The sequence below is a fragment of the Amblyomma mixtum genome, chromosome 4 (assembly GCF_055824585.1).
Source record: "Amblyomma mixtum isolate Tamu chromosome 4, ASM5582458v1, whole genome shotgun sequence".
Taxonomy (NCBI): domain Eukaryota; kingdom Metazoa; phylum Arthropoda; class Arachnida; order Ixodida; family Ixodidae; genus Amblyomma; species Amblyomma mixtum.
In genome coordinates, this window is record NC_143015.1 from 154,134,481 (window position 1) to 154,155,875 (window position 21,395).

Consider the following 21,395-nt stretch of genomic DNA (forward strand, 5'->3'; position numbering starts at 1 on the left):
GCAGGTATACTTAAGCACTGGAAATAAACTAAGTAAAGCGGTAAGAGTTTCAAAAGTCACCTTAATAGCGCCAGCCACTCAGTTATAGGCGAACCGGGTACTTATGTCTCACACCGGCGTTTCTTAACATGGGACTGCATGGACCTGCCACCTGTACTTTCTGTGCACTTGGCTCACCTGTCTCTTGAGCAGGTCGTCGGCTGACTACTCCTTCCATTCGACGTCTTCTTCCGGGCACTGCAGGCCATCCAGGGGACAGACGAGCGTGCCGTCCTGCGCGCACTGCTCGTAACAAGACCCGCACAGAACGTGCATGCAGGAGAGAACTGCCGTCTTTGGGCGCACCAGAGAGCAGGCAGCGCACACTCTGATCCGTGGGAGCGGCCTCACGAAGTGTAGCGGCCGCCGGTCGAGCTCCGAGGCGAACCCGGCAAGCGTGTATAGCTCACTTTCAGTAGCCATCTTGGTTTAGGTTCTTCCAGCGCTCAGCTCTGAAATAATGCGGCGCCGCTCCGACAATGGCCTTTTCTTATCAGCGTTTTCCTCCCTATCTCCTTCTTCCCGTCGTCAGGGTTACATTCAATGCGATATCCGCCTCGAGCGCAGGTCCCGTTTCCCTTGTGTGTCGAAATGTCTGCTTCAAAGAGCCGGCCTTGCCGTTGCTGGTGTGCAGGCACGCATATATTGAATGCTGTTTTTTTTTTTTTTGGAGACCGAAATGGTTTATTGTTCAGGTGTGTTTAACATCCCAAAGAGCGACTACGAAAGACGTCGTAGTGAAGGGCTCTTTGGCAGTTTCGAGTACCTGGGGTGTTTTTAACGTGCACCAACATCGCACGGCACACGAACGTCTAGGATTTCGCCGCCATCGAAATGGGAGCGGCGCGGCCGGGATCGAACCCGCGTCTCTCGAGTCAGCAGCCGAGCGCCATAACCACTGAGCCACCGCGATGGCACGCAGACCGAGATGGTAATCATTGGAAGAAAGAAACCCAACTCCTTACTATGCGCCCTGCACAGAGTTTTCAGTTTTTGTGTGTTTTTGCATGAAATTTAAAAGAGGGATGATTCAGGCTAGTGGACCGTACACATGAGATTCGCAAAAAGCAGGGACAAGGCAGAACCCAAGCGCTAACTTCCACTGAACACTTTATTGGCGCTTAGAGGGTATATGAAGGTACAAATCAAGAGCAGAGGGCACCACATGAAGGGTAATCAGGCTGTGTGAAATCAGCCACCCCGACAGCGAAAACAAAAATTACCGACGATTACGTTACTTCCTAATGCGAAATTTGAGCGCAGCAAATAAGCTGTTTCACCTTTTCGATGATTGAGGCAAAGAAATCGAGCAACACATGTATGCGCTATCACAGAATTTTTTTTTTAGCAGACGGAGGACTTCCATCGGTCGTCTCGCTCATGGCTCAGAAAGAACTGGCAGATAATTTCGCAGTGGCGAACGGCAGCGGCAATTTCGGCTCGGGCGGTGCACATATACAGATCCGCCGCCACCGATCTGGCACTCTGATTGCCACCGCACAGGGCGAACGGCAGCGGCAATTTCGGCTCGTGCGGTGCACATATACAGATCCGCCGCCACCGATCTGGCTCTCTGATTGCCACCGCACAGGGGTTGCATTGGAGGAGGAGCGAAGAAAGGAATTAAGTTCGAGCCGGCGCTTTGACAACCGGAGACTCGCAGGAAGAGGGGGGAGGGGGGCGGCGTGTACACCCAGCGGCAAACGATGGGGGCAGAAGCGCGCGCAGCAAGCGGACAACATGATAAAGGGAGGAGGGAAGAGATAGCAGCGACTGACTGATGCCGCTGACGCCGATAGTGAGTCAACCCCAGCTGCGGATGAAAGGGGGGCGGAGCTGGTTACGAGGCCGACGCCGACGACAACGCCGACGACGACGCGAAACCCAGGAACGGACGCCAAAGAGCTGCGCTCTAAAACTAAACAAATCGCAAACAAAAGAAAACCTAAACTCATGTAAGCAAGTTTTACAAGTTCGCACTGTGCCCTGCATCCAAGAAGGCAACGCCTTTTGTTGGTAGTGATTTGGTAGAATTTTCAAACCCGACGTTTTGCATTGTGAAGGCTTCAATCATCTCTCTCGTTCTTTTTTCCTTATTTTTCCCTATTACTGGACTTTCCTCGAAGCTTGGTTTACACTTATGAAAACGGCAATGATGTGAAAATGTCCGGACTCCCGATCCCTAACGTTCCTGTTGTTTGTCCAAAGTACGACTAGCCGCAGGAAAGCGGTATCTTGTTGCGGCGCATTGTTGTTGTATGAGTACCCCTCTTCGGTCTGCTGCGAGGGACTTTATCGAGGAAGGTGTCGTAGACGCGTATTCGAATTAGTCAGGCTCCGCTGGTAGCGTTTGTGCTCAAAATGGCTTGACCGGTAGACGCCATGGATGTGCAGCTGAGGCTTTCGCGCGCTGTTGCTGGCACTCTCAAAAATAAATTACAACCAACTGAAAAGGACGCCATGCGCAGAAAGAGGTAGCCAAGAAACATTACATCAACAAAATACGCCAACGAATATAACCGTGGAGACTTCAGGAGATGTAAATGTAGGCGTCACTTTCATGTTTTTATCTCGATATTATTTTTCTGGTTTTTGCTTACTTTGTGTGAGGGATTCCTTTCGTGCAGTTTTCTTTTGTTCGTTCAGATATCTATTTTTTTTGTATTCTGTAGGTCAACAGGTTTTTTTGTTTTTTAAAACTGTGAGCTATAAATTTCCCCCTTGGAATTTTCTTTTAAGTGTAGACGTGTCCACAGAAACTGCATCGCAGAAATTGAAAATTCAGAGTTTGCCTTGCGAAAAAATAAATTCAAAGCATATGGACCTGTAGCGTGCCCAGAGAAGTTCGATGATTTTTGAATCAGCTTGATTTCACAATTCTTTAAACGGTGCAGGCTTCTTACAAATTTTGCAGGTTATTGAATAGTTGAAAAAAGTGCAACACTGAAAGTTTATTACAATATATTCGCAATATACATTTTTAATTGACGCTCAGAAAGTTTGAAGTAAATCTACAAATATAAATGACTTTTTGCAGAAAGCTGCGTGCTCCTCTCTTAAATTCTTGCTTTTTTCTGCATTAGCTACTGATATTTTTATCCCTAATTCTTTCTGTTCGTCGGGATTGATCAATGCCTAAATGCAGGGAGCTTCCAAGTGCTACTCAATAAACTTGACTGCGTTTCCTTTTCTGGTCTGCACCATGTATTTAAAGAGGCGGCGACCCGTGAGCTCGACGTACCCCACGACGACTGAGTGGTCGTCCTCGTACACCCAGTTGTCATGGTGTAGTACGTCGCTCTATTTACCCCTATCTTTTCCGACTGGTTCTCCTCTTCATAATATCTTTCCCTCCGGCAGCGCAGACAGGTTCTTATGCTGACCACCGCTCTGGGGGCTGCATTCATACCCGCTTATTTCTTCAGCATTTCTACTCAGCAAAACCGCCTGAATATTCACTGCTGAAAGACACTCTATGCGTTGGTCGACTCCTCCCACCGTCTGCAGGGAATTAAAAAAAAAAGTAGGAGCCGGACGTTAATCCGCTTTAAATTAGGGAAATCGGGCGCACAGCGCAATAATTCGAAATTTTTAAGAACGCTGGGAACCTGTAGATCGAGTTCCCACGGCAAAAAGACGAGTTCAGATTCCTCTTAAGTGCAAGTTTAACCAGTTCTGACATCGCATAGGGCACAGCGTTTTTATGCGTTGGCACTACGGCCTTATCTCGGCGAAATGGGTCTATCTACTGTTGTGTGATAAAGCTTCAGTGCCGTAGGAGACCTCCATCCACAATCCGCCCAGCATTGCCCACCAGCCATCCACTAACTCCGAAATATATTACTGCCCAGCAAACAACCCACCTTCAGCCTGCCGTAAGCCCCCCCACCAACGAACATCCATCTTCACCCACCGAATTTGCCCTGTTGTCTCTGAAGACGTTGCACTTGCGTCCAAAGAACGATGCCAGTTTAATCAGCACCGATAAGGAGAAGTGCTCAGCGTTATCGGACAGAATACTTACGCAGAAGACAGGAAATCCGGGCCAGTTGGTACATAATGAAGAGAACCAGAGAACCCTCAAATTGGGGGCCCACGAGGGTGTCCCAAATGAATGAATGAATGAATGAATGAATGAATGAATGAATGAATGAATTAAAACGAAAGTTCAGAGAAGAGGGACGTACACCACGACGACTAGGTGGTCGCCGTCGTACACCCAGCCGTCATGGTGTGCGTCGTTTTTTTTCCCCTTGTTCTTTTCGATTGGTTCTCCTCTTTAGAATATTTGTCTGTCCAGAAGCGCTGACAGGTTCTTCTGCATACCACCGCTGTGGGGGCTGCTTTCATACCCGTTTATTTTTTCAGCGCTGCTACTCAGCAAAACCACCTGAAAAGGCTCTCTGTTCCGACAAGGCCACTGCAGTCACAAACCAAGATTACAGATGCGCTCAACACGGGCTACACTCGTTCATGAAGATAAAATACAGCGAACCTATGGTACACAATGCCTGGCGCCCAATTGTTAACATGTGGTACCTGCCACAGATAAGATCATAAGATGCTCGTCGAAAATATACTACCCCATGATTTCACTGTTGTAATTTATAAAGACTCCTCGAATACACCAGAAACTTTTTTATTGTTTGGACGCGTAACAATACTGAGACGCAGAACAGGAAATTAGTCCGTATATGCGGTTCACGCTCCGCATAGCTACCGACAGCAATTCATGGTTCGCGTCTTTTATCTTCGCTTCACGCAGAAATACGCTTCCCTGCCTACTCACTGTGACTGGAAACAAAGCTGAAACCATAGTTTCTATTTCACCGCTGTTTCTTCGGAAATACGATATAGCGATTGCAGTGAGGTACATTTCAAGGAATAACACTAAAGGAAACTATAATGTAGTGCCCACAACGAAAATGTCTCAATAGCCGGAATTGTGTCCAACTCATCACCAGTCGAGAAAGAAATTGCCGCACAGAACTACCTATATTTTTAGCCGCGAAGGAGGTGATTCCTCCTGAGTACGACGAAGATATGAAGAGGAAGAATTCTGTTTATAAGAAGCATTTTTGTTCATGCTTTGTTATAGATGGAACATAGATTAGAGAATGTGAGCGATGACAGTAACATGTTAACCACAGGCGCCGCCTTTTTGAACTCATGTGATGCGAGAAAGCCTGTCATTATTACCCCATCAGCGAAAAATAAAGCAGTTGTAAAGTAGCGCACTTCTCTGTCGTGTCATACACTACGCGGTCTTACTAACAGTGCTACCTTCAAATTCAAATAATGAGTGACTAACACCACAAACTCCCACTGAAGCAGGTTGGAAGTTTCTAGGCGTTCTCCATGCCGAATACTTGTCAGGCTGCTTCTCAGGCTTTCGGTAAGCACGCAGTGGATAGTGGGTAAGCTTTAATGAGTGAGTTTTCGTGAGGTACTTGGGGTAGGCGGGAGCAGGAAGCCGTCATGGATTTTGGGGCTGTGAATGTGAGGGCTCAGACTATGGGCAGTGTGCAGGGCAGGGGTGACTGAAGCTCTGCCTGTCGTACATCCATATTAGGCGGGCGGCTGGCGTGAGAGGCGAAAGGGATGTGGTACTGGGGTGGTGTGTAATGGGGACGGGTGTGTAGCTTGGTTGGATGTTGGGGTTTTATGCGGCATGAGTCTGTGCTACGTTCTAGGATATAACCTTGCTGATTTTCGGGCCGGCGGTAAAGGTTGTATGATTGTTTGGGGTGAATGGGGAATGACGTGCGCGGTACAATCACTCCAAACTAACCAGATAGCATGACGACGCCCATATTACTAAAAGTGCAAAAATTAACTGTTGCCACTTTGAATTCAGATAACGACCGGCGGGAGAAAAGGTTAGACACATATATAGCTCTTTTGTACATATTATGTCCCTCCATCCATCAACGTCCATCATCTTAAACCCCAAAAGAAGAAAACGCAAGAGAGTTTTATTTCACAAAATATTTAATCGTTTAATTCAGAGTTGCGGTTACAACACACAGTCTGAACAGTGGAAGCAGTTCGGCTCATTCATACCGTCACTTTCAGGGAAGGGTGCTATTAGAGTTTAAAAATAGTAGTTTTCGGGTTGAAAGATGGCTTCTGCACCACATTTGACCGACATCAGAACAAAAGCAAATGAAGTTAAATTGTAAGCTAGTTAACTACGACGTAAAGGTAACTGAATAGCCATTAAACATCGGCGGGTGGTCCCAACTAGAGATGTGTAGCTGCCTCCTAGTTGTAGCTACAATAATCATTGATAACTGCGTAAAATTGATTACCTGCGGCCCCGTGACTTAAAAAATATTTATTTATAGGAGAATTCGCAAATTGTGCGACGGTGATGCGGCACGTGTGTCATGGAGTGACGTCATTTGGTGGGCATCGCTGTCATTGCTACGCAGTCCCGCAGTTTTGAAATCCCATGAGAAATGGAGCCAATTTGTTAAGCCAGAGCGCCAAAAGTTATCACGTTTCCAAATCTTGTTTCCAATTAAAAAAAAACAGTTGTATGCCTCATAATAGTTTATACCTTTAAATCTGAATTTGCAGGCTAAAGCTATATTTGCAACAGTCCTCCTCGCTGTTATTGTAAACAAGCTAACTACTAGACAGAACATAATTCAGCTTTTTCCGGACGTCGAGGGCGATGGAAAGGACAAATTTTAACCTTTGCAAAGAACTTTTTTTAACGATTAGTATTCCACACCCATCATACACAGGGTAAATCAAGCACTGCAGGAGCGACGTACGCATCCCAGTTAGTGCAGATAATGTTCTGACTGGATTAATTCTCCAGTAGTTGATTGTAGCATGAGCTCACGCGACTCACGTTATGGGAGTTTCAGATAAGAACGTGCACTTTGTCTCTCGAGCAAGTGTGATTCACAGCAGAAGCTCAAATATTAATCGAAGCTGGTCTTCGTCCACGTAGCCGTCGCGGGTGAGGTCGGCTAGGTTAAGGGACGGGGATCCATAATAAATGGCCCCGTTAGATGATTCTAAAGGCCTCTGTGTTTGTAAATCAATTCGCCACGGTTTCACTTCGAGCTGGCATTTTGCGCCTTCTTTTGGGTGCACGACGCTCAGCCTGATTCGGTGCTCGAGTGGCCACTGAATAAAGTCGTCCATGTGCCCCTTGTGCACTTGTAACAGCAAATGTAGGATCACAGATTCGCCATCTTTCTTTAGAGCAATTCCAGGTGAGATGCAGTAGCCGCGCAGGTACACCCGCTCGCTGAAATAAGGAGCATACCCCACCTGCAACGCTATTTGTTTCAGTCGTTCCACACCGTTTGCAAAAAACTCGCAGTGCTGCACTTGTAGCTTATTCTGCGTAACAACGAGGCCAATGCTGTCCATTGTTTTCTGGAAATTTTCTTTCGCTTCAGCTTTTGCAGCGTCCATGGCACCTGCAAGCTGCGAACATTTGTTCCCGTTCTCTCGGGTCGCACTTACCAACTCGCTACTAAGTGTCTTTTCCAATGCGCCCGTCCCAGTGGAGACATTGCCGATAGTTGACCGTTTCATCTCCTCGTTAGACGCGGCAATTTCGCGAGTGCTTTGTGTTAAAGTGTCGTGGCTTTGGCGTGTTGCTTGTGAGAGTTCGTGCTTACACTTTTCTGTGGAGATGTTGTGACCGTGCGAGATTTCGTTCAGTCGGTCGCCCAGCGCTCTGCTCTCATTTATCACCTGCTCCAAAAGGGCCTTAATTCCACGGGCTTGCTCTTCCAACACTCGACTCGAAGCTGTTGAAGCAGGTGACTCGTCTCTGCGCACAACCTGTCCTCCGCATTCCGCTGCAGGAGGCGCCCCCTGGTTTGCGCAGTTCGACCTCAGGTGCGCGCAGACGTCGCTGCAGAGAACCGAGGCCGCGCACTTGGGGCAGCGAGTGGAGTGGTGTCCGCAGTCGCGCTGGAAATGTCGAGAGATCTCCGAAGCGGCCATTACAGCAGCGCAGCCGTTTTCATGGTTCCAGCACATAGCCTGGAAGTAAGAAAATTATTAGATCATAAAGGCTCGAAAATTAAAATATATTTAGAAATAATGCATCTAACGAAAGAAGGAAATAGGCTTGCTTGGCAGGATTTATTGGTTCGATGATTAGAGGTAACCGATAGATAACTATCAGGATTGATATCTAGATAATTATGTTGAATGCCATTTCGAAAAAAAACCGCAATTTTTGACGATTGAAACGCATGCACAGCGTGTAGTGCGGGCCGTGAAAGTAAGAATGAGCTGTTTCCATTTATAACTCTTAGTTGACGATTAACGAGCAAAGAGGAAATCATACAGTAAAGAATATAGACTGAAAAAGTTGGTTGAGGGGGCCGGGGGGGGGGGGGGGGGGGGGGTATACTCTGCAGGGTTTTAAGTCTCAAAGCCGCATATCAGCTATGATAAAGCTCCAAGGGCTTCTTATACTTCCCAGAGTTACTTAAGGACTTTTTTTTTTAGTCTAATTTTTTGAACTGATGTTCATTTTACTTTTCTATGTAAACGTCATTATGGTGTTCTGTCGCTGCTCGTGCCTTGTCCTGCAAAGGGTAGGCGGGAGTATATGAAAAAAAATAAGTAAATAAACATGCCCTGTCATCGCACTGCACGCGGGCGTTTTCACAGTTCGACTGCATGAAAGTGCAGCCGCCGATGCCGGAATCCGGTCGCATGCATTTGGGGCCCAGCAGCCGAATATGCCACAGCCATTGAGCTACCACAGTGAGTGTTGAGGGGAGAGTAGGGGAGAGGGGGGAAGCTATTTGCGTAATATATTTGGTTGTGAAACCAAAGCAAGAATTTGTCATTTAATGCAAAACTCATGAAGATACGCTTCAAATGTAACGATGAATGACCTCCTGAGCAAAACGTTCATTAGTTATCGAGACGAATATGCGCCAATGCGACTCTCGCCTGTAAAAGCGTTTGGCTAGAAGGAAGAAAATAAAAGGGGAGTGATTTGGTGCATGCAGCAATAGAGGCATAACGCTATGCCTGCTTTGACTGAAACAAATAAATATGTCAGTTAAAACTGCCCTCGTTTAAAAAAAAATGATTACTAATCTTGAATATCAATATAAACGGAGAAATTATACATTACGAAACAGAACGGCTACTGTTCAATATGCGGCTGAAGGGAGTAGATGAATTAATTTTAACTAACAATCAAGCTATCGCTAAAAATGAATCGGTTTCTTCAATACCAAAACCCTTCGTTACACTTATTCATCTCGAGATTTTGAGTATATTTCTGTTTTCGGCTTGATCCGCTTGGATATTCGGCACTATGAAAATGGTTTGGTTTATGGGGGTTTAACGTCCCAAAGCGACTCAGGCTATGAGGGACGCCGTAATGAAGGGCTCCGGAAATTTCGACCACCTGGAGTTCTTTAACCTGCACTGACATCGCACAGTACACGGGCCCCTGGAATTCCGCCTTCGTCGAAATTCGGCCGCCGCAGCCGGGATCCAACCCGCGTCTTTTCGGTCAGAAGTCGAGCGCCGTAACCACTGAGCCACCACAGCGGGTTAGTAAATCGATCATTGTTACTCAAGTTCAAAATTGTGTCCAAATACGGTACCGCCATGACCTCTTTAAATTATTCTAGTCTCATTTATCCCTATTCTTGCAACCGATAAAGTAAACAACTATAACAATAAATAAGAGCGCTTCACTTGGCGGCCAGTTTGTTTGGCAAGTGGGCTCAAAAATTTGTTTGGCTGCAACGAATGCATGAAACAAAAATTAGCATGCATGTATTGGCTGCGCTGTCTTTGTGATATAAATAGACGTACAAAACATAAGCGATCGAGGACAACTCATGAAGAGACAACTTTACTTTCTATTAAAATTTGTGTAACTGTTTTCTCCGGTGTAAGAAAGCCAATTCGTGCCGAAGGAAGTGGTCTTCAATTACCTCTCGTACTATGCAGTTGATCATCTATTTGTATCAAAGACAAAGAAGGCAATGTATGCTTGCTATTCTTTTTTTCCTACCGCAGTTGCGAAACCGATGCCGAAGCATTTACATGTGTTAACACAAGAAACTTGCCGCCAGTGAAGCGCAAACCAAGGCGGTCGCGCCGACTAGAAATGGTGCCATTCCTGACGAAGCAGCAAGCGCATGCCGCCGAAGGCCAGCTTTTCTGCACGATGCAGCAAAGCAATGAACCCTTGCATGATGCATTGAAAAGCGCCCCTGGCGAGCAGTGATGGTAGCGGCGCGGCTTCGCTGGTGCCGGCGATAAGGCGAGCATCAGATCATCGAGATGGGTCATCCGGATTTGCCGACGCCGTTTCGCTCTCTGCAGCGCATCAGCTGAGAGAGCGCGCTGGCATGCATTTTTTTTTTTTTTTTTGCAGTTTGGTGACCGCTCGCATACTCTTACTTTTGGTGCGCCTGTACATCCACCTTCCACATGTACGTCGGCCCAGCTTTCTTCATATTATGCACGAATGTCCAAGGAATAGAAAGACCTTCCCTCTGCTGCTAGGGTTCATTGTATCCATGACCATCTCAAGCAGTGAACTGAACAACTCGTACATAAATAGAAACACCAACCCTCACGTGAAACCCCGTTGCAGGTATACTTGAGCACTGGAAATCAACTAATCAAAGAACTAAGGATTTCAAAAGTACCCTTACTAGCGACAGCTACTCAGTTATAGACGAACCGGCTACGTGTGCCACACACTGGCGTCTTACAACTGATGCTTGGGTGAGTTGGTATGCCATTTCAAAATTGATAACACCATCATAACTTCCCAGTAACCAGAAGCCCTAATTCTATTGCTGATGGCTAAGTAGGGGCTGGTAAACGCATGCGACCCTGGACCATTCGATGTGTACGGCTTCAATAATTTAAAAACAGAAAATTATTTTTCTTTTTTTTTCTTGGGGGGGGGGGGGAGGAGATGGCGCAGTATCTGTCTCTCACCTCAGTGGTCACCTGAACCACGCCGTAAGTGCAGGGATAAAGGAGGGACACGTTCCCTTGTTACTATGCCTGCTTAATACCTTTGTGTGAAGCATGGGTGGGAAGGTTTAGTTTTGGAATATCAGCAATGTGGGCCGAGATTCCCTTGCACAGATTGCCACATATTGTTATTGTGCTCATTTAGGCGTTCATTGATCCATCTTCTCGTCTGGCCCAGGTATTACTTGCAGCAGGCCAATGGGATGCCACAGACAACACCTTCTTGATACGCCACGAAATGATTCTTGTGCTTTGTGGTATCTTATTTCTTGCTGTTGTTTGAAGCGTGGTGCATTTTTTCTCGTTAGAAGCAACAAAACTTTTGTTTCTAGTCTGCGCCTGTCCTGATGATCTTTCTTTTCGTCCCTATCAAAAGACACACTGTTCCTTTTTGAGATCCAAGCTCGCTTCCTCATCGGTCGAGAATAAGTGCTGAATGAGCGACTTACAGTTTTTTCGTTTCAACGACGCTCAACGAAAGGTGTTACACTTGGAATGCATAAATTCTGGGGAGCACTTGGCCCTTACTAAAGTGCGACGAGGCGGAAGCCATTTCCGTCTCTGTTGCTGCCCCTGTTACTGTGGTGATGACGTCAGATGTGACGTCACGCGCATGCACGGAAGTGCCAGGGTGGAGTCGGTGCGGCTATCGGCGCTCCATATATATGGTTTGGTTTATGGGGTTTAACGTCCCAAAGCAACTAAGGCTATGAGGGACGCCGTAGTGGAGGGCTCCGGAAATTTCGTCCACCTGGGGTTCTTTAACGTGCACTGACATCGCACAGTACACGGGCCTCTAGAATTTCTCCTCCAAAGAAATTCTAGCCGCCGCGGCCGGGATCGAACCCGCGTCTTTCGGGTCAGCAGCCGAGCACCATAACCGCTGAGCCACCGCGGCGGCGGCGCTCCATATATAGACTGTGGTGATCACGTCATAAGTGACGTAACGCGTATGCGCAGGACATCTCCGGTTACATACTACGCCATTTCATGACGTGATCAGTTTTTATGTCTATTAATTTTAAAAAGTTGTAATTAATTGATCTTAATTATTTCCTGTTACGACATACTATGCAATGTCGATGACGTCATCAATTTTTATAAATTAATTTATCCAATTTTAATTATTAATTTTAAGGAATTCTGTGTTGCGACACAGGACGCCATGTTAATGACGCAGTCAGTTTTTAATAAATTGTGAGGTAAGGTGTGACAATTGAATGCTACCACATACTACACCATGTTGATGACGTCATTAGTTTGATTGACAGCTAGGATGGGACTTTTGCGGACACACACGCCGGCGAGTTGTGAGCCTATGAAGGCTTTCGCCTTAAAATGCACCGTATTATGTGTTTATGCCAGATTTAACAGCTTCGTAATCTATGTGGCTTCTTTATTTGTGAAGACTGGTGTAAATTTTTGTTTCTTCATGCCGGGATTTAATTCAAAGTTCTTTATCACCAAAACATGGGTTGGTGGGTTGTGTATGGAAACGGACCGCTTGATAAGTGTTATTAGATGTCGGTCATGAAAGAACTCAAACTCCCACAGTGTGGATGCTAGGTTCGATTAGCATTTTGAGAGTTAAAAAGCTTTACTGAATAATTTTCTTGATTCACCTTCCTACAGCCATCTCACCGTGGAGGTACTATCGTAAAGAAGCTTTCACAAGAGACCACATATCGTTGCATCTATAAAGGCAGTTGTTAGAGGCATCACTGAAATAAATATAAATCCTATTGATGCAGACAATAGCGAAAAAAGAACATGCAAAGCAAAGCAATACTTGTTGAGATCTTTAAGAGCGACACTCAGTAAGAATGTTCCAGCCATTCATTAATACCCAGCGTAATAACCTGTGCTTAGATAACAAGAGCTTCTGCATTCACACGTGGCCATGAAGTGGAAAGAGTGCCAGCACGAGAGTGAGAAAAAAAAATTTCGCGACACTGTTCAGAAATAAAAAAGCAGCATCACCTTCGAAGCTCTCACGCCTGCAAAAAAATTACTTAGCACTTATTTTTTAATAGTAAGTGCGAGGCCTTCGGCCAAGACGTGCGCTCAGCAATAACTTTCGACTGATTAGGAGGTGAGCTCGCATGCCAGGACTGAAGGTACAAAACACACTACTGATTTTTAACATAGGGGGGGGGGGGGGGGGGGGGGGGGAGCGATGCGCGCTCTCCTTCATAGAGACCGTTATCAGCACAGCAGTTATCAGCACACCACAGCAGCTGAGCAATTATACACAAAGCAGGCAGTGCTAAGACGGCAGACAGTGTTTTAGCATCCAGTGATCTAGTGTCTTCGTGAAGGAAATTAGACTGTTTGCTCACGACTGTGTTGTGTTTCGAACCATTACAAACGACTGTGACCGACAATCCTTACAAACTGACCTGGATTCTTTTAACACTTGGTGTCAGCTGTGGCTTATGACCTTAAATCCCTCTAAGACAAACCTCGTCTCCTTTACTAGAAATTCTTATCGCATACCAACCGCATACTCTATTAATGACATAAGAGTTGAGACAACTTCCACTTACAAGTATCTAGGAGTTCACCTTCAATCAGACTTAACCTGCAACTATCATATTAACTTGATTCTAGCAGCTGCTAACCGTTCTCTTGGCCTTTTAAAACGTAACCGTCGACATGCTCCTGCGCATGTGCGTAAACTTGCTTATATTAAATATATTCGACCTAAAATTGAGTACGCTCCCGCCATGTGGGACCCAGATCAAGCCTACATCAGAGATAACATAGAATCCTTGCAAAACCGTGCTGCTCTTTTCATTGATTCTGACTACGCACGTTTTACTAGCGTCACCGCTTTAAAAGCTCGTGCTGGACTTGACAGCCTTTCCCATCGTCGTAAACTGGCTCGCTTAACTCTTTTTCAAAAAATTTACCCTCATCCGTTGCTTCACGACGATTTCTTTCACTTACCCTCAGCGGTGTTTCCACGCCGTGACCATCCTTTCAAAATCAAACGCATCGCATGTCACACTTCAAGTTTTGCTGAATCATTGGTACCCAAAACCATTATTGATTCGAACCGGCTGCCTTACACCATTGCAACTGAAACGAATGCTACATCATTTCATGAACTTTTAAAAAATCACAGCGATGTGTAGTTTTCTGCTAGTTCTGTTCTGCTCACCGCAATGTGTTCGAGTTTTGCTTTTCGTTTTGTTTATTCCGTTGTTTTTATCTTTGTGTTTTCTTTTCTTGTTTTTTTTTTCATTTTGTTTATTTTGCGTCTTGTTGTTCCGCCACATTTCGATTCTTGCTGACTACCAGTTATTGCTCTTTTCTTGCTTCTTTTTTTTGTTTTGCCCTGTTACTCATGTTAATGTTCCTTCTATGTATTCAAGTTGAAATTTTTACCACCCCCTATGTAATACCCTCGTGAAGAGGGCCTTTAGGGGTATCTTGAAGTAAATAAATAAAAATAAACAAAATAAAGGCAGCCAACCATAGAAATTATCCCGTTACATAGGTAATTTCGCTGATTGCAAGTGTTTTATGTCTTAGTACAGAAACTTATGGTTACAGAATGTTACCGGTAGTACAGAATCTGCACCTGCGGAGCAGAAACGCAAAGGCTAACCAACAAGGTTCAGCTTAAATGGAGGATAGCGCAGCAAGCTAACGAAAGGATGTAACGTTAAGGGGCATGAAGGGGGAAGGTTGGATCAGGGATTAAACGCGGGTTAATGACATCTTAGGAGAAATGAATTTCTCGTCCCAAGAATAGAGACTTGCACCCCAATTATGTACTAAGTCAGGAGGGACAGGCGATTGACATTACCACGGTGCACACCTCGTCTCGCCTCGTCTACGGACGTGACGTACAAACAATGCTCGAAGCCATGCTTCCGTGCACCCCTGCCGACCAAGCGCTCACGTCAGACGCCGAGGAGTTCACCCGGCACGCAGAGGTAGCCCGTAAACTGGCCCGTATGCACATCCGACGGCAGCAGGCCACGGATGCACAACACTACAACCAACGACATCGACAAGTCGAGTACCACCCCGACGACAAAGTGTGGGTATGGACCCCAGTACGTCGTCCAGGCCTTTCGGAGAAGCTCCTTAGCCGCTACTTTGGACCGTACACAGTGCTGCGCCGCATCACGGATGTGACGTATGAAGTACTCCCCGATAGCACTCTGCCGCGTTCGCGCCGTCGACCTCAGCCTGAGGTCGTGCACGTACTGCGCATAAAGCCTTGATTAAAGCCTTACTTTACGCAGTAACAGGTGCCTCTTCCGTGTTTTCTCTTTATTTGTGCCTGCAGCTGTTGAGCAGCACGTGACTTTTTGTTCGCTTGCTTTGCTTCCTCTAGTTCGCTCAAAGCGCGCCCACTGGTTCGCTTTCTTTTTTTGGGGGAGGGGGAATAATGCCGCCAGGTGTCCTCGGGAGGCGCCCAGAGGACGAAGAAGTGAAGGACTCGCGTGTTCTGGCAGCTGGGATTCTGCTTCTCTGTTTGCGACCTGTGCCTAGCCCTTTTCATTCCGTACCTATCGGTGACAGTATTCAGGATCGTAAAACACTAGTAGTATATTCATCATCTAAATTGAGTTGGGAAACGAATACTGATTATCTCTGCCAAAAACTTTCCGTTTTAGGCGCACTTTCACGATGTCGCAGCACTTTGCCTATAAATGCAAAGTTCTGTTTTGTTATGCACTCTTCCACTCTCATTTAACTTATTGCAGTTTGGCATGGGCTACGACGACACTGACTAATATGGAGAAATCAATCATGCTACAAAAAGAGTGGGTCGTCTGACTGCGTCTTGAAAGGTCATGTCCCACAACACACTTTTTCCAAGCACATATCATTCGCGTCGACAATCTATTTGACTTCCGTCTTCCGCAAACAATATATTTTTGTTCCACGAATGTGAGGAGTTGTTTATCAACTTCAGCATTTTTTGAATTGCGCAAAATTCCTGTGAACACAAAAAAAGACAGGATACATGGAAAACACAATTTTTTTTCGTAACAACTACAAATTGCAGTCTTTACTTCATAATCTGCCTCTTCGAATACTTTTAACATTGCTGGCTACACCAGAAAAAAAAACTTATGAACTATTTTGTAGAAATATGAATGAATATGTGTGGTCTTATTTTCAATTATCAATGCATTATTTGTGAACGTATTGTGTTATATTTTCGCAATTGGCTGTACTGTTTCTTCCAATTGCCTGACCAGTTTAGTACAGCAATCTTCTACTTTTTTACAGCGTTGTTACTATTGTATGCAAAGTGCTTGTTACGCTTCTTTTTCTTTCTAATGTTTCTTCTTTAATGCATATGACGAATTTTCATCATGTTTATATGCCTTCATGGTTCCATTTTATTATTACGTTTACTATACACGTTTAGTCAAGCTGCTCTTGCAGCTTTTATCCAGGAAGCCTCCAGAAAAACTAGAAATTAACTGAATTGAGCTGAATTTTTATGGATTGGGCAGGGCATGTAATGCGAAGGCAAGATTATCGGTGATACTTAAAGGTAACTGAGTGGATTACAAGAGAAGGCAAGCGTAGCAGAGGGAGGCAGAAAGTTTGGTGGGTGGATGAGATTAAAAGGTTTTAGAGGATACGATGGCCACAGCTGGCAAAGGAAAGGGTTAATTGGAGAGACATTGGAGAGGCCTTTGCCCTGCAGTGGGCGTAGTCAGGCTGATGCTGAGATTACAAGAAGTTCAGGAAGTTCGTAAGTTTAATTCAAGTCGCGAGATTCCATCAAGAGATAACGCAACAGATGCGAGAAAATTAAACCATGCTTTATTCATAGCCCCACCCCTTATGTAATATCCCTGAATAGGGGTCTTTAAGGAAATAAACTGAACTTAACTGAACTGAACTGAGCAGATTACTGCCGCCCTTTAAAAATAAGTACGCCCCCACCTGTCTTTCCAGCATCTCATCGGGAGGGCACTCGGTCCAGATGACGTCTGCATCCAGGAAGTGCTGGTTATCCAGAGGGCACACCCGGTCCCCGTCGCCACTGCACTGGTCGTAGCAGGACCGGCACAACAGGTGCATGCAGGGGAACAGGGCTGTCTTCCTGCACACCAGTCCACAGGCGCGGCATATCCTGCTATGCGGAATCGGTTTAACGAAGAGCAGGGGTATCCAGTCCACGTGAGCGGCGAAGCCTACCAACGTGCACTGCTGGCCTCGAGGAGACATCGTTCACACCGTCTTTGCAGCTGCTCAGAAAGCTATGAAAACGGCGATTACCGCCCCTGCCAAGGTGCGGTTTCACCTTTCCTTTCCTTTTTTTTAAACCGGTTGCCATGGCTACAATCAGGGTTTTTATCTCTCACATCACGGTCGTCTCCGGACGGAGCGCGCGCTTACGCGCACCGAGCGGCTTTCTGCCTGCGACCGTTATCAACTTCCTGGCTCAGGCGTGCATTACTCGGTTGATTGGTGTTTAAAACGTCCCACAGCGACTCAGGCTATGAATGACGCCGTAGTGAACGGCTTCGCAAATTTTGACCAACTGGGGTTCTTTAACATGCACCTAAATCGCACAGTACACGGGCCTCTAGAATTTCGCCTCCACCGAAATTCGGCCTTAGCGGTCCGGTTTCGGTGGTGATGAAATTCTAGCGGCCCATGTACTGTGAAATCCCAGGGCACGTAAAAGAACCATCGACAACTCTTCGAGTGGTGTTGCGTTCCGTAACCAAATCATTTCGGACTCGGACCACAAATTCTCTATTTTGTGTTTACCTGAAGAAATTTGAGGGCGAGAAGCTGTCCAGTGGACACCGTCCTGGATAAGTGGTGATGTAATCAGCAGATTCGTGACGTCACCGAACATGAAGAAGGAAAAGAATTTAGAGGTGTAGAAGAAAGAGGTGAGAAGCGCCGGCTGAGGCAGGATCCCTCTGTTAGGCTTCGAGGTCAAGACGAGAATGATCATCGCTGTATAGCTGCGAAGGAGCTAGAGGGAAGCACCTGGACCAACAGGAACATTGCTCATCTAATGTAAAAACACTACAAAACGAAAATCAGATAAAGAACTCAGGTCCCTGTGGCACCACCTCAGCGCTTTAACTGGGCCGAGCAAACCGGTCACATTTCTTTCAAAAAACAGTGGGTATCTTTGTGAGTGAATCTAGCGTACTTATGTTTAAATTACATGCTGTACGATAGCAATAATGAAATGCAAAGTCTACGAACATTCTAAACACCGAGCGCGTTTGTTGGTCTCTCATTTTCAGCGCTGAAGCTCGCATTTGAAGCAAGGGCGACAGATGGGGAAAGTTAGCCTTCATTTCCATGTGAAGTTGAACTTGAAAAAGAAACACTGCTGCAGAATCCAGTTTCTGCTTGATTAATGTGAGAGCTTTATATGACTCTTTCACGTCAGCAATGTGTGTCCGCAATTTTTTCCTCACGATTACATCGTTCTTTCAAGATAAATGTGTGAAAGTGTGATTGCGATAAAGTGTGATAAAATGTTCCCAAGGGAAAAATCTGGTTGGTGATGAGCAACTAGTTAATTAATCAAAAGCGAGAAAATGTGAAAAAAAAAAACACAGGTCAAAACAGCCATGGACGACGATACTGTACATGGACGTCACAGCAGCCACGGACGTCGATATAGTATGTGGACGTTTCGCTTTCTCATTGCTCGAATGCGGATCGACGCAGTGATCTCGAAGTTTTTCAAAGCTATGGCTCTTCTAAATGAAAAGAAAACAAACGAACATGAAAAAAACTAAAGCATAAACTCGTGACCACAACGACTTGAGGGCGATTCCTCTACACGGGAGCAAACCCGCATCTAGGCACACCAATTTAATCATATATTAAAGCAAAGTCATCGTTTCCCTCTTGTCCGTAAGGTGTCCGTGCCTGTATCAAAGCGAGTATCCGAGATGATCAGACAACAAGAACAAATCGACGTGTTGCCATTCCTATTAACACGCGAAGCCTTTCGTTAGTTCTCCCCAGTCGAGGCGGGACGGTTTGTTGGTTCGGCATGCAGTACCGGGGAACGTCAGAAGAAGGCTGCTCCTCTTAAATATGCAAGGCGCAAGCCCCAATAAGATTAAACTGGTATCAACTGAACATCACCAGATATTTACACTAAGTTCGTCCATCCTTCGTATATGCCGACAATCCAGCTTAGAGGAGACAAAAATGGTGTCTAAGTTGCAATCTCGAACATTTTATGCAAGCAAAGACCTGAGCATCTATAAACTGCATCCAACAGACTCTATATACTGTTGAAATCTGTCAAGCCTGGCTGATATAACGAAAGGCTCAGGTCTCTGTATAGCTACAGTTCTGGCAGAAAGGACTGCAGCATTTAACTAACTAAAACTGTAGAATCATGCTGGTCAGGTTAAAAGACAGGTAGTTAAACTGAGTATCCTAGAGGCTTCTGCTCTTATTTGAGTGTAACTCAAATTAGCAGCTCCCACTTCACACGAAGCCAGTCGTGGTGCACATAGCCGCCACGGGTAAGGTCCTCTAGCTTCAAGGAAGTCGGAAACCAAGTCAGCTCATTGCTTGAATTTGTTGGAATTTCAAGGTTTCCGAACGGGCTCGGTGTAACAACGTTTATGTATTTTGCCCCGCACATCGGATGCACGACGCTCAGCTTAATGTTGTACGCAAATGGCCACGTAATGGAATCGTCCATGTCACCCTTGTGCAGCTGGACAGCCGGGTATAACATCACGAAATCACCTTCTTTCTCGAACCATAGAGCAAGTACCTCGAGCGAGCTATCGAGTCGAAGAATGCAGCGGTGACAAGTATTCTTCCAAAGCGGGCGAGCAGGGCGATGCCATCTTATCAACGCATTCCGTAACGTGCCCGTAGCGCGCGCGCGCTACGGCTTGTTGCGTGCGTGCGCCCGCAATACGCAACGAGATACTAAGCGTTCTATGCATGCGCATTCGTTACCCGCGGAACCGCTCATTGCGTACGGCCAGCTAAAAGTATCTATTCGGGTCGAGCCAAGATGCTGACTTTCTGAAGTTAAAAAAATCTCTGCCTCTCCCGTAACCGAGAGTAGAGTAAGCATGAAATGTTTACGGGCTTAATGTCATCTCGGTGGACACCCAAACCGCACCGTACAGGAAGGGAGGAACGCCACCACCCGTTCAGCGCGATGCCTTGCCATTTGGACGCAAGGTTTTTTGAGGAAAGGAAATGGCGCAGTAATTCTCTGCCATCTCGGTGGACACCCGAACCGCACCGTAATGGAAGGGAGGAACGCCACCACCCGTTCGGCGCGATGCCTTGCTTTTTGAACGCAGCGCTTCTCCCCCGGGCCCCTGTGCGCCTGCGCGGCTTTGCTTCGATGCGCGAAGCCCCTAAGAGATCACGTATGACAACGAAGTGTATCGTGGCATTTATGTGCTTTTTGCACGCGTTATTAGAAATCGGAAATTATAATTCCGTGCATTATCAAACGCACAGCGACTGATATCTTGATAAACATTGAGAAGGCATGGCAGCAGTTAATTTTTGTGACTCCTTTGGAGACCAACCGGCGCTTGCATGCCGGTCGCGTAGGAGGGCTTAGAGAGTCTCGTTAAATCTCGGTAAGTCTCGTACGGTGCCCTGATGTTCTCGTTTCAGAGCCCGGATGACTGGAAGGCGGATGAGTGGATTTCAGTGCCCGGATGATGGCTCTCGGTCTCGGCGTGACGTCACCACACTGCCGACAACGGGAGCTAAAAGCATTTCATGCTTAAAAACCAGCCCGCTCACTTCGCCAGCCCGGTGCACTCGGGAGCATGAAACCCGATACCCTGCAGCTGCCAAAGTTCCACCTCTACATGGCTCTATGTACCTCCGCGCGCGGAAAGCGCCCTCATCCTCCTGCACAAGCTGCACAACATAGCGCTGTGTTGTGTCTCTGCCTGTGTCCTTCTTCTTGTCCCGTTCGTTGCGCTGTAGTCATGGAACAAGTAATCATTATGGATTGAACTTCCCTTCTTATTTTGTGCCTCTAGAAAAAAACAAAAACAAAAAAGTCGGGCCTTCTTAACCGCATTCTTAAAATGAAATGCAATAGCATTTAGTTTGCCTGCTGTGGTTCTACAATGCGTCTAATATTCTTGAGATTTTTCCCGAAAAACTCCGGCTGGAACTAGTTTCATTGCACTCTTTCGGTATGCGTCAGTGATGATCCAGGATGTTCGAGTACCTACCGTTGAATTATCATATGGCATTATATTAATCCGACTCACAAATCTTCCTTAATCTATTTTCTGGGCTGGGCCTAGTTCCAAAGTTTTGGGGGTCATCTGGAATTTTCGGGGGTGCGCCACTTTGCGTAGTTGGGCGCCCTCTGA

General features: G+C 46.1%; 1 protein-coding gene across 1 annotated transcript; it reads right to left on the minus strand.

Moving 5' to 3' along the window:
* Positions 1-4,307: 4,307 nt before the first annotated feature.
* Positions 4,308-18,013, minus strand: LOC149348852 (uncharacterized). Its single transcript, XM_089588404.1, has 2 exons — positions 16,972-18,013; positions 4,308-8,055 (listed from the first exon to the last, which is right to left on the minus strand). The coding sequence occupies exons 1-2, from the start codon at positions 17,254-17,256 to the stop codon at positions 6,955-6,957; spliced, it is 1,386 nt and encodes a 461-aa protein (XP_089444530.1). The 5' UTR covers positions 17,257-18,013; the 3' UTR covers positions 4,308-6,954.
* Positions 18,014-21,395: the final 3,382 nt, after the last annotated feature.

What these genes read in the sequence shown, in the direction of transcription:
- LOC149348852 (XM_089588404.1), bottom strand. Translation starts at nt 17,256, where the DNA reads ATGTCTCCTCGAGGCCAGCAGTGCACGTTGGTAGGCTTCGCCGCTCAC. An exon ending in ATGAGATGCTGGAAAGACAG is followed by an intron (nt 8,056 to 16,971) that starts GTGGGGGCGTAC and finishes TCTTACTTCCAG; the next exon opens with GCTATGTGCTGGAACCATGA.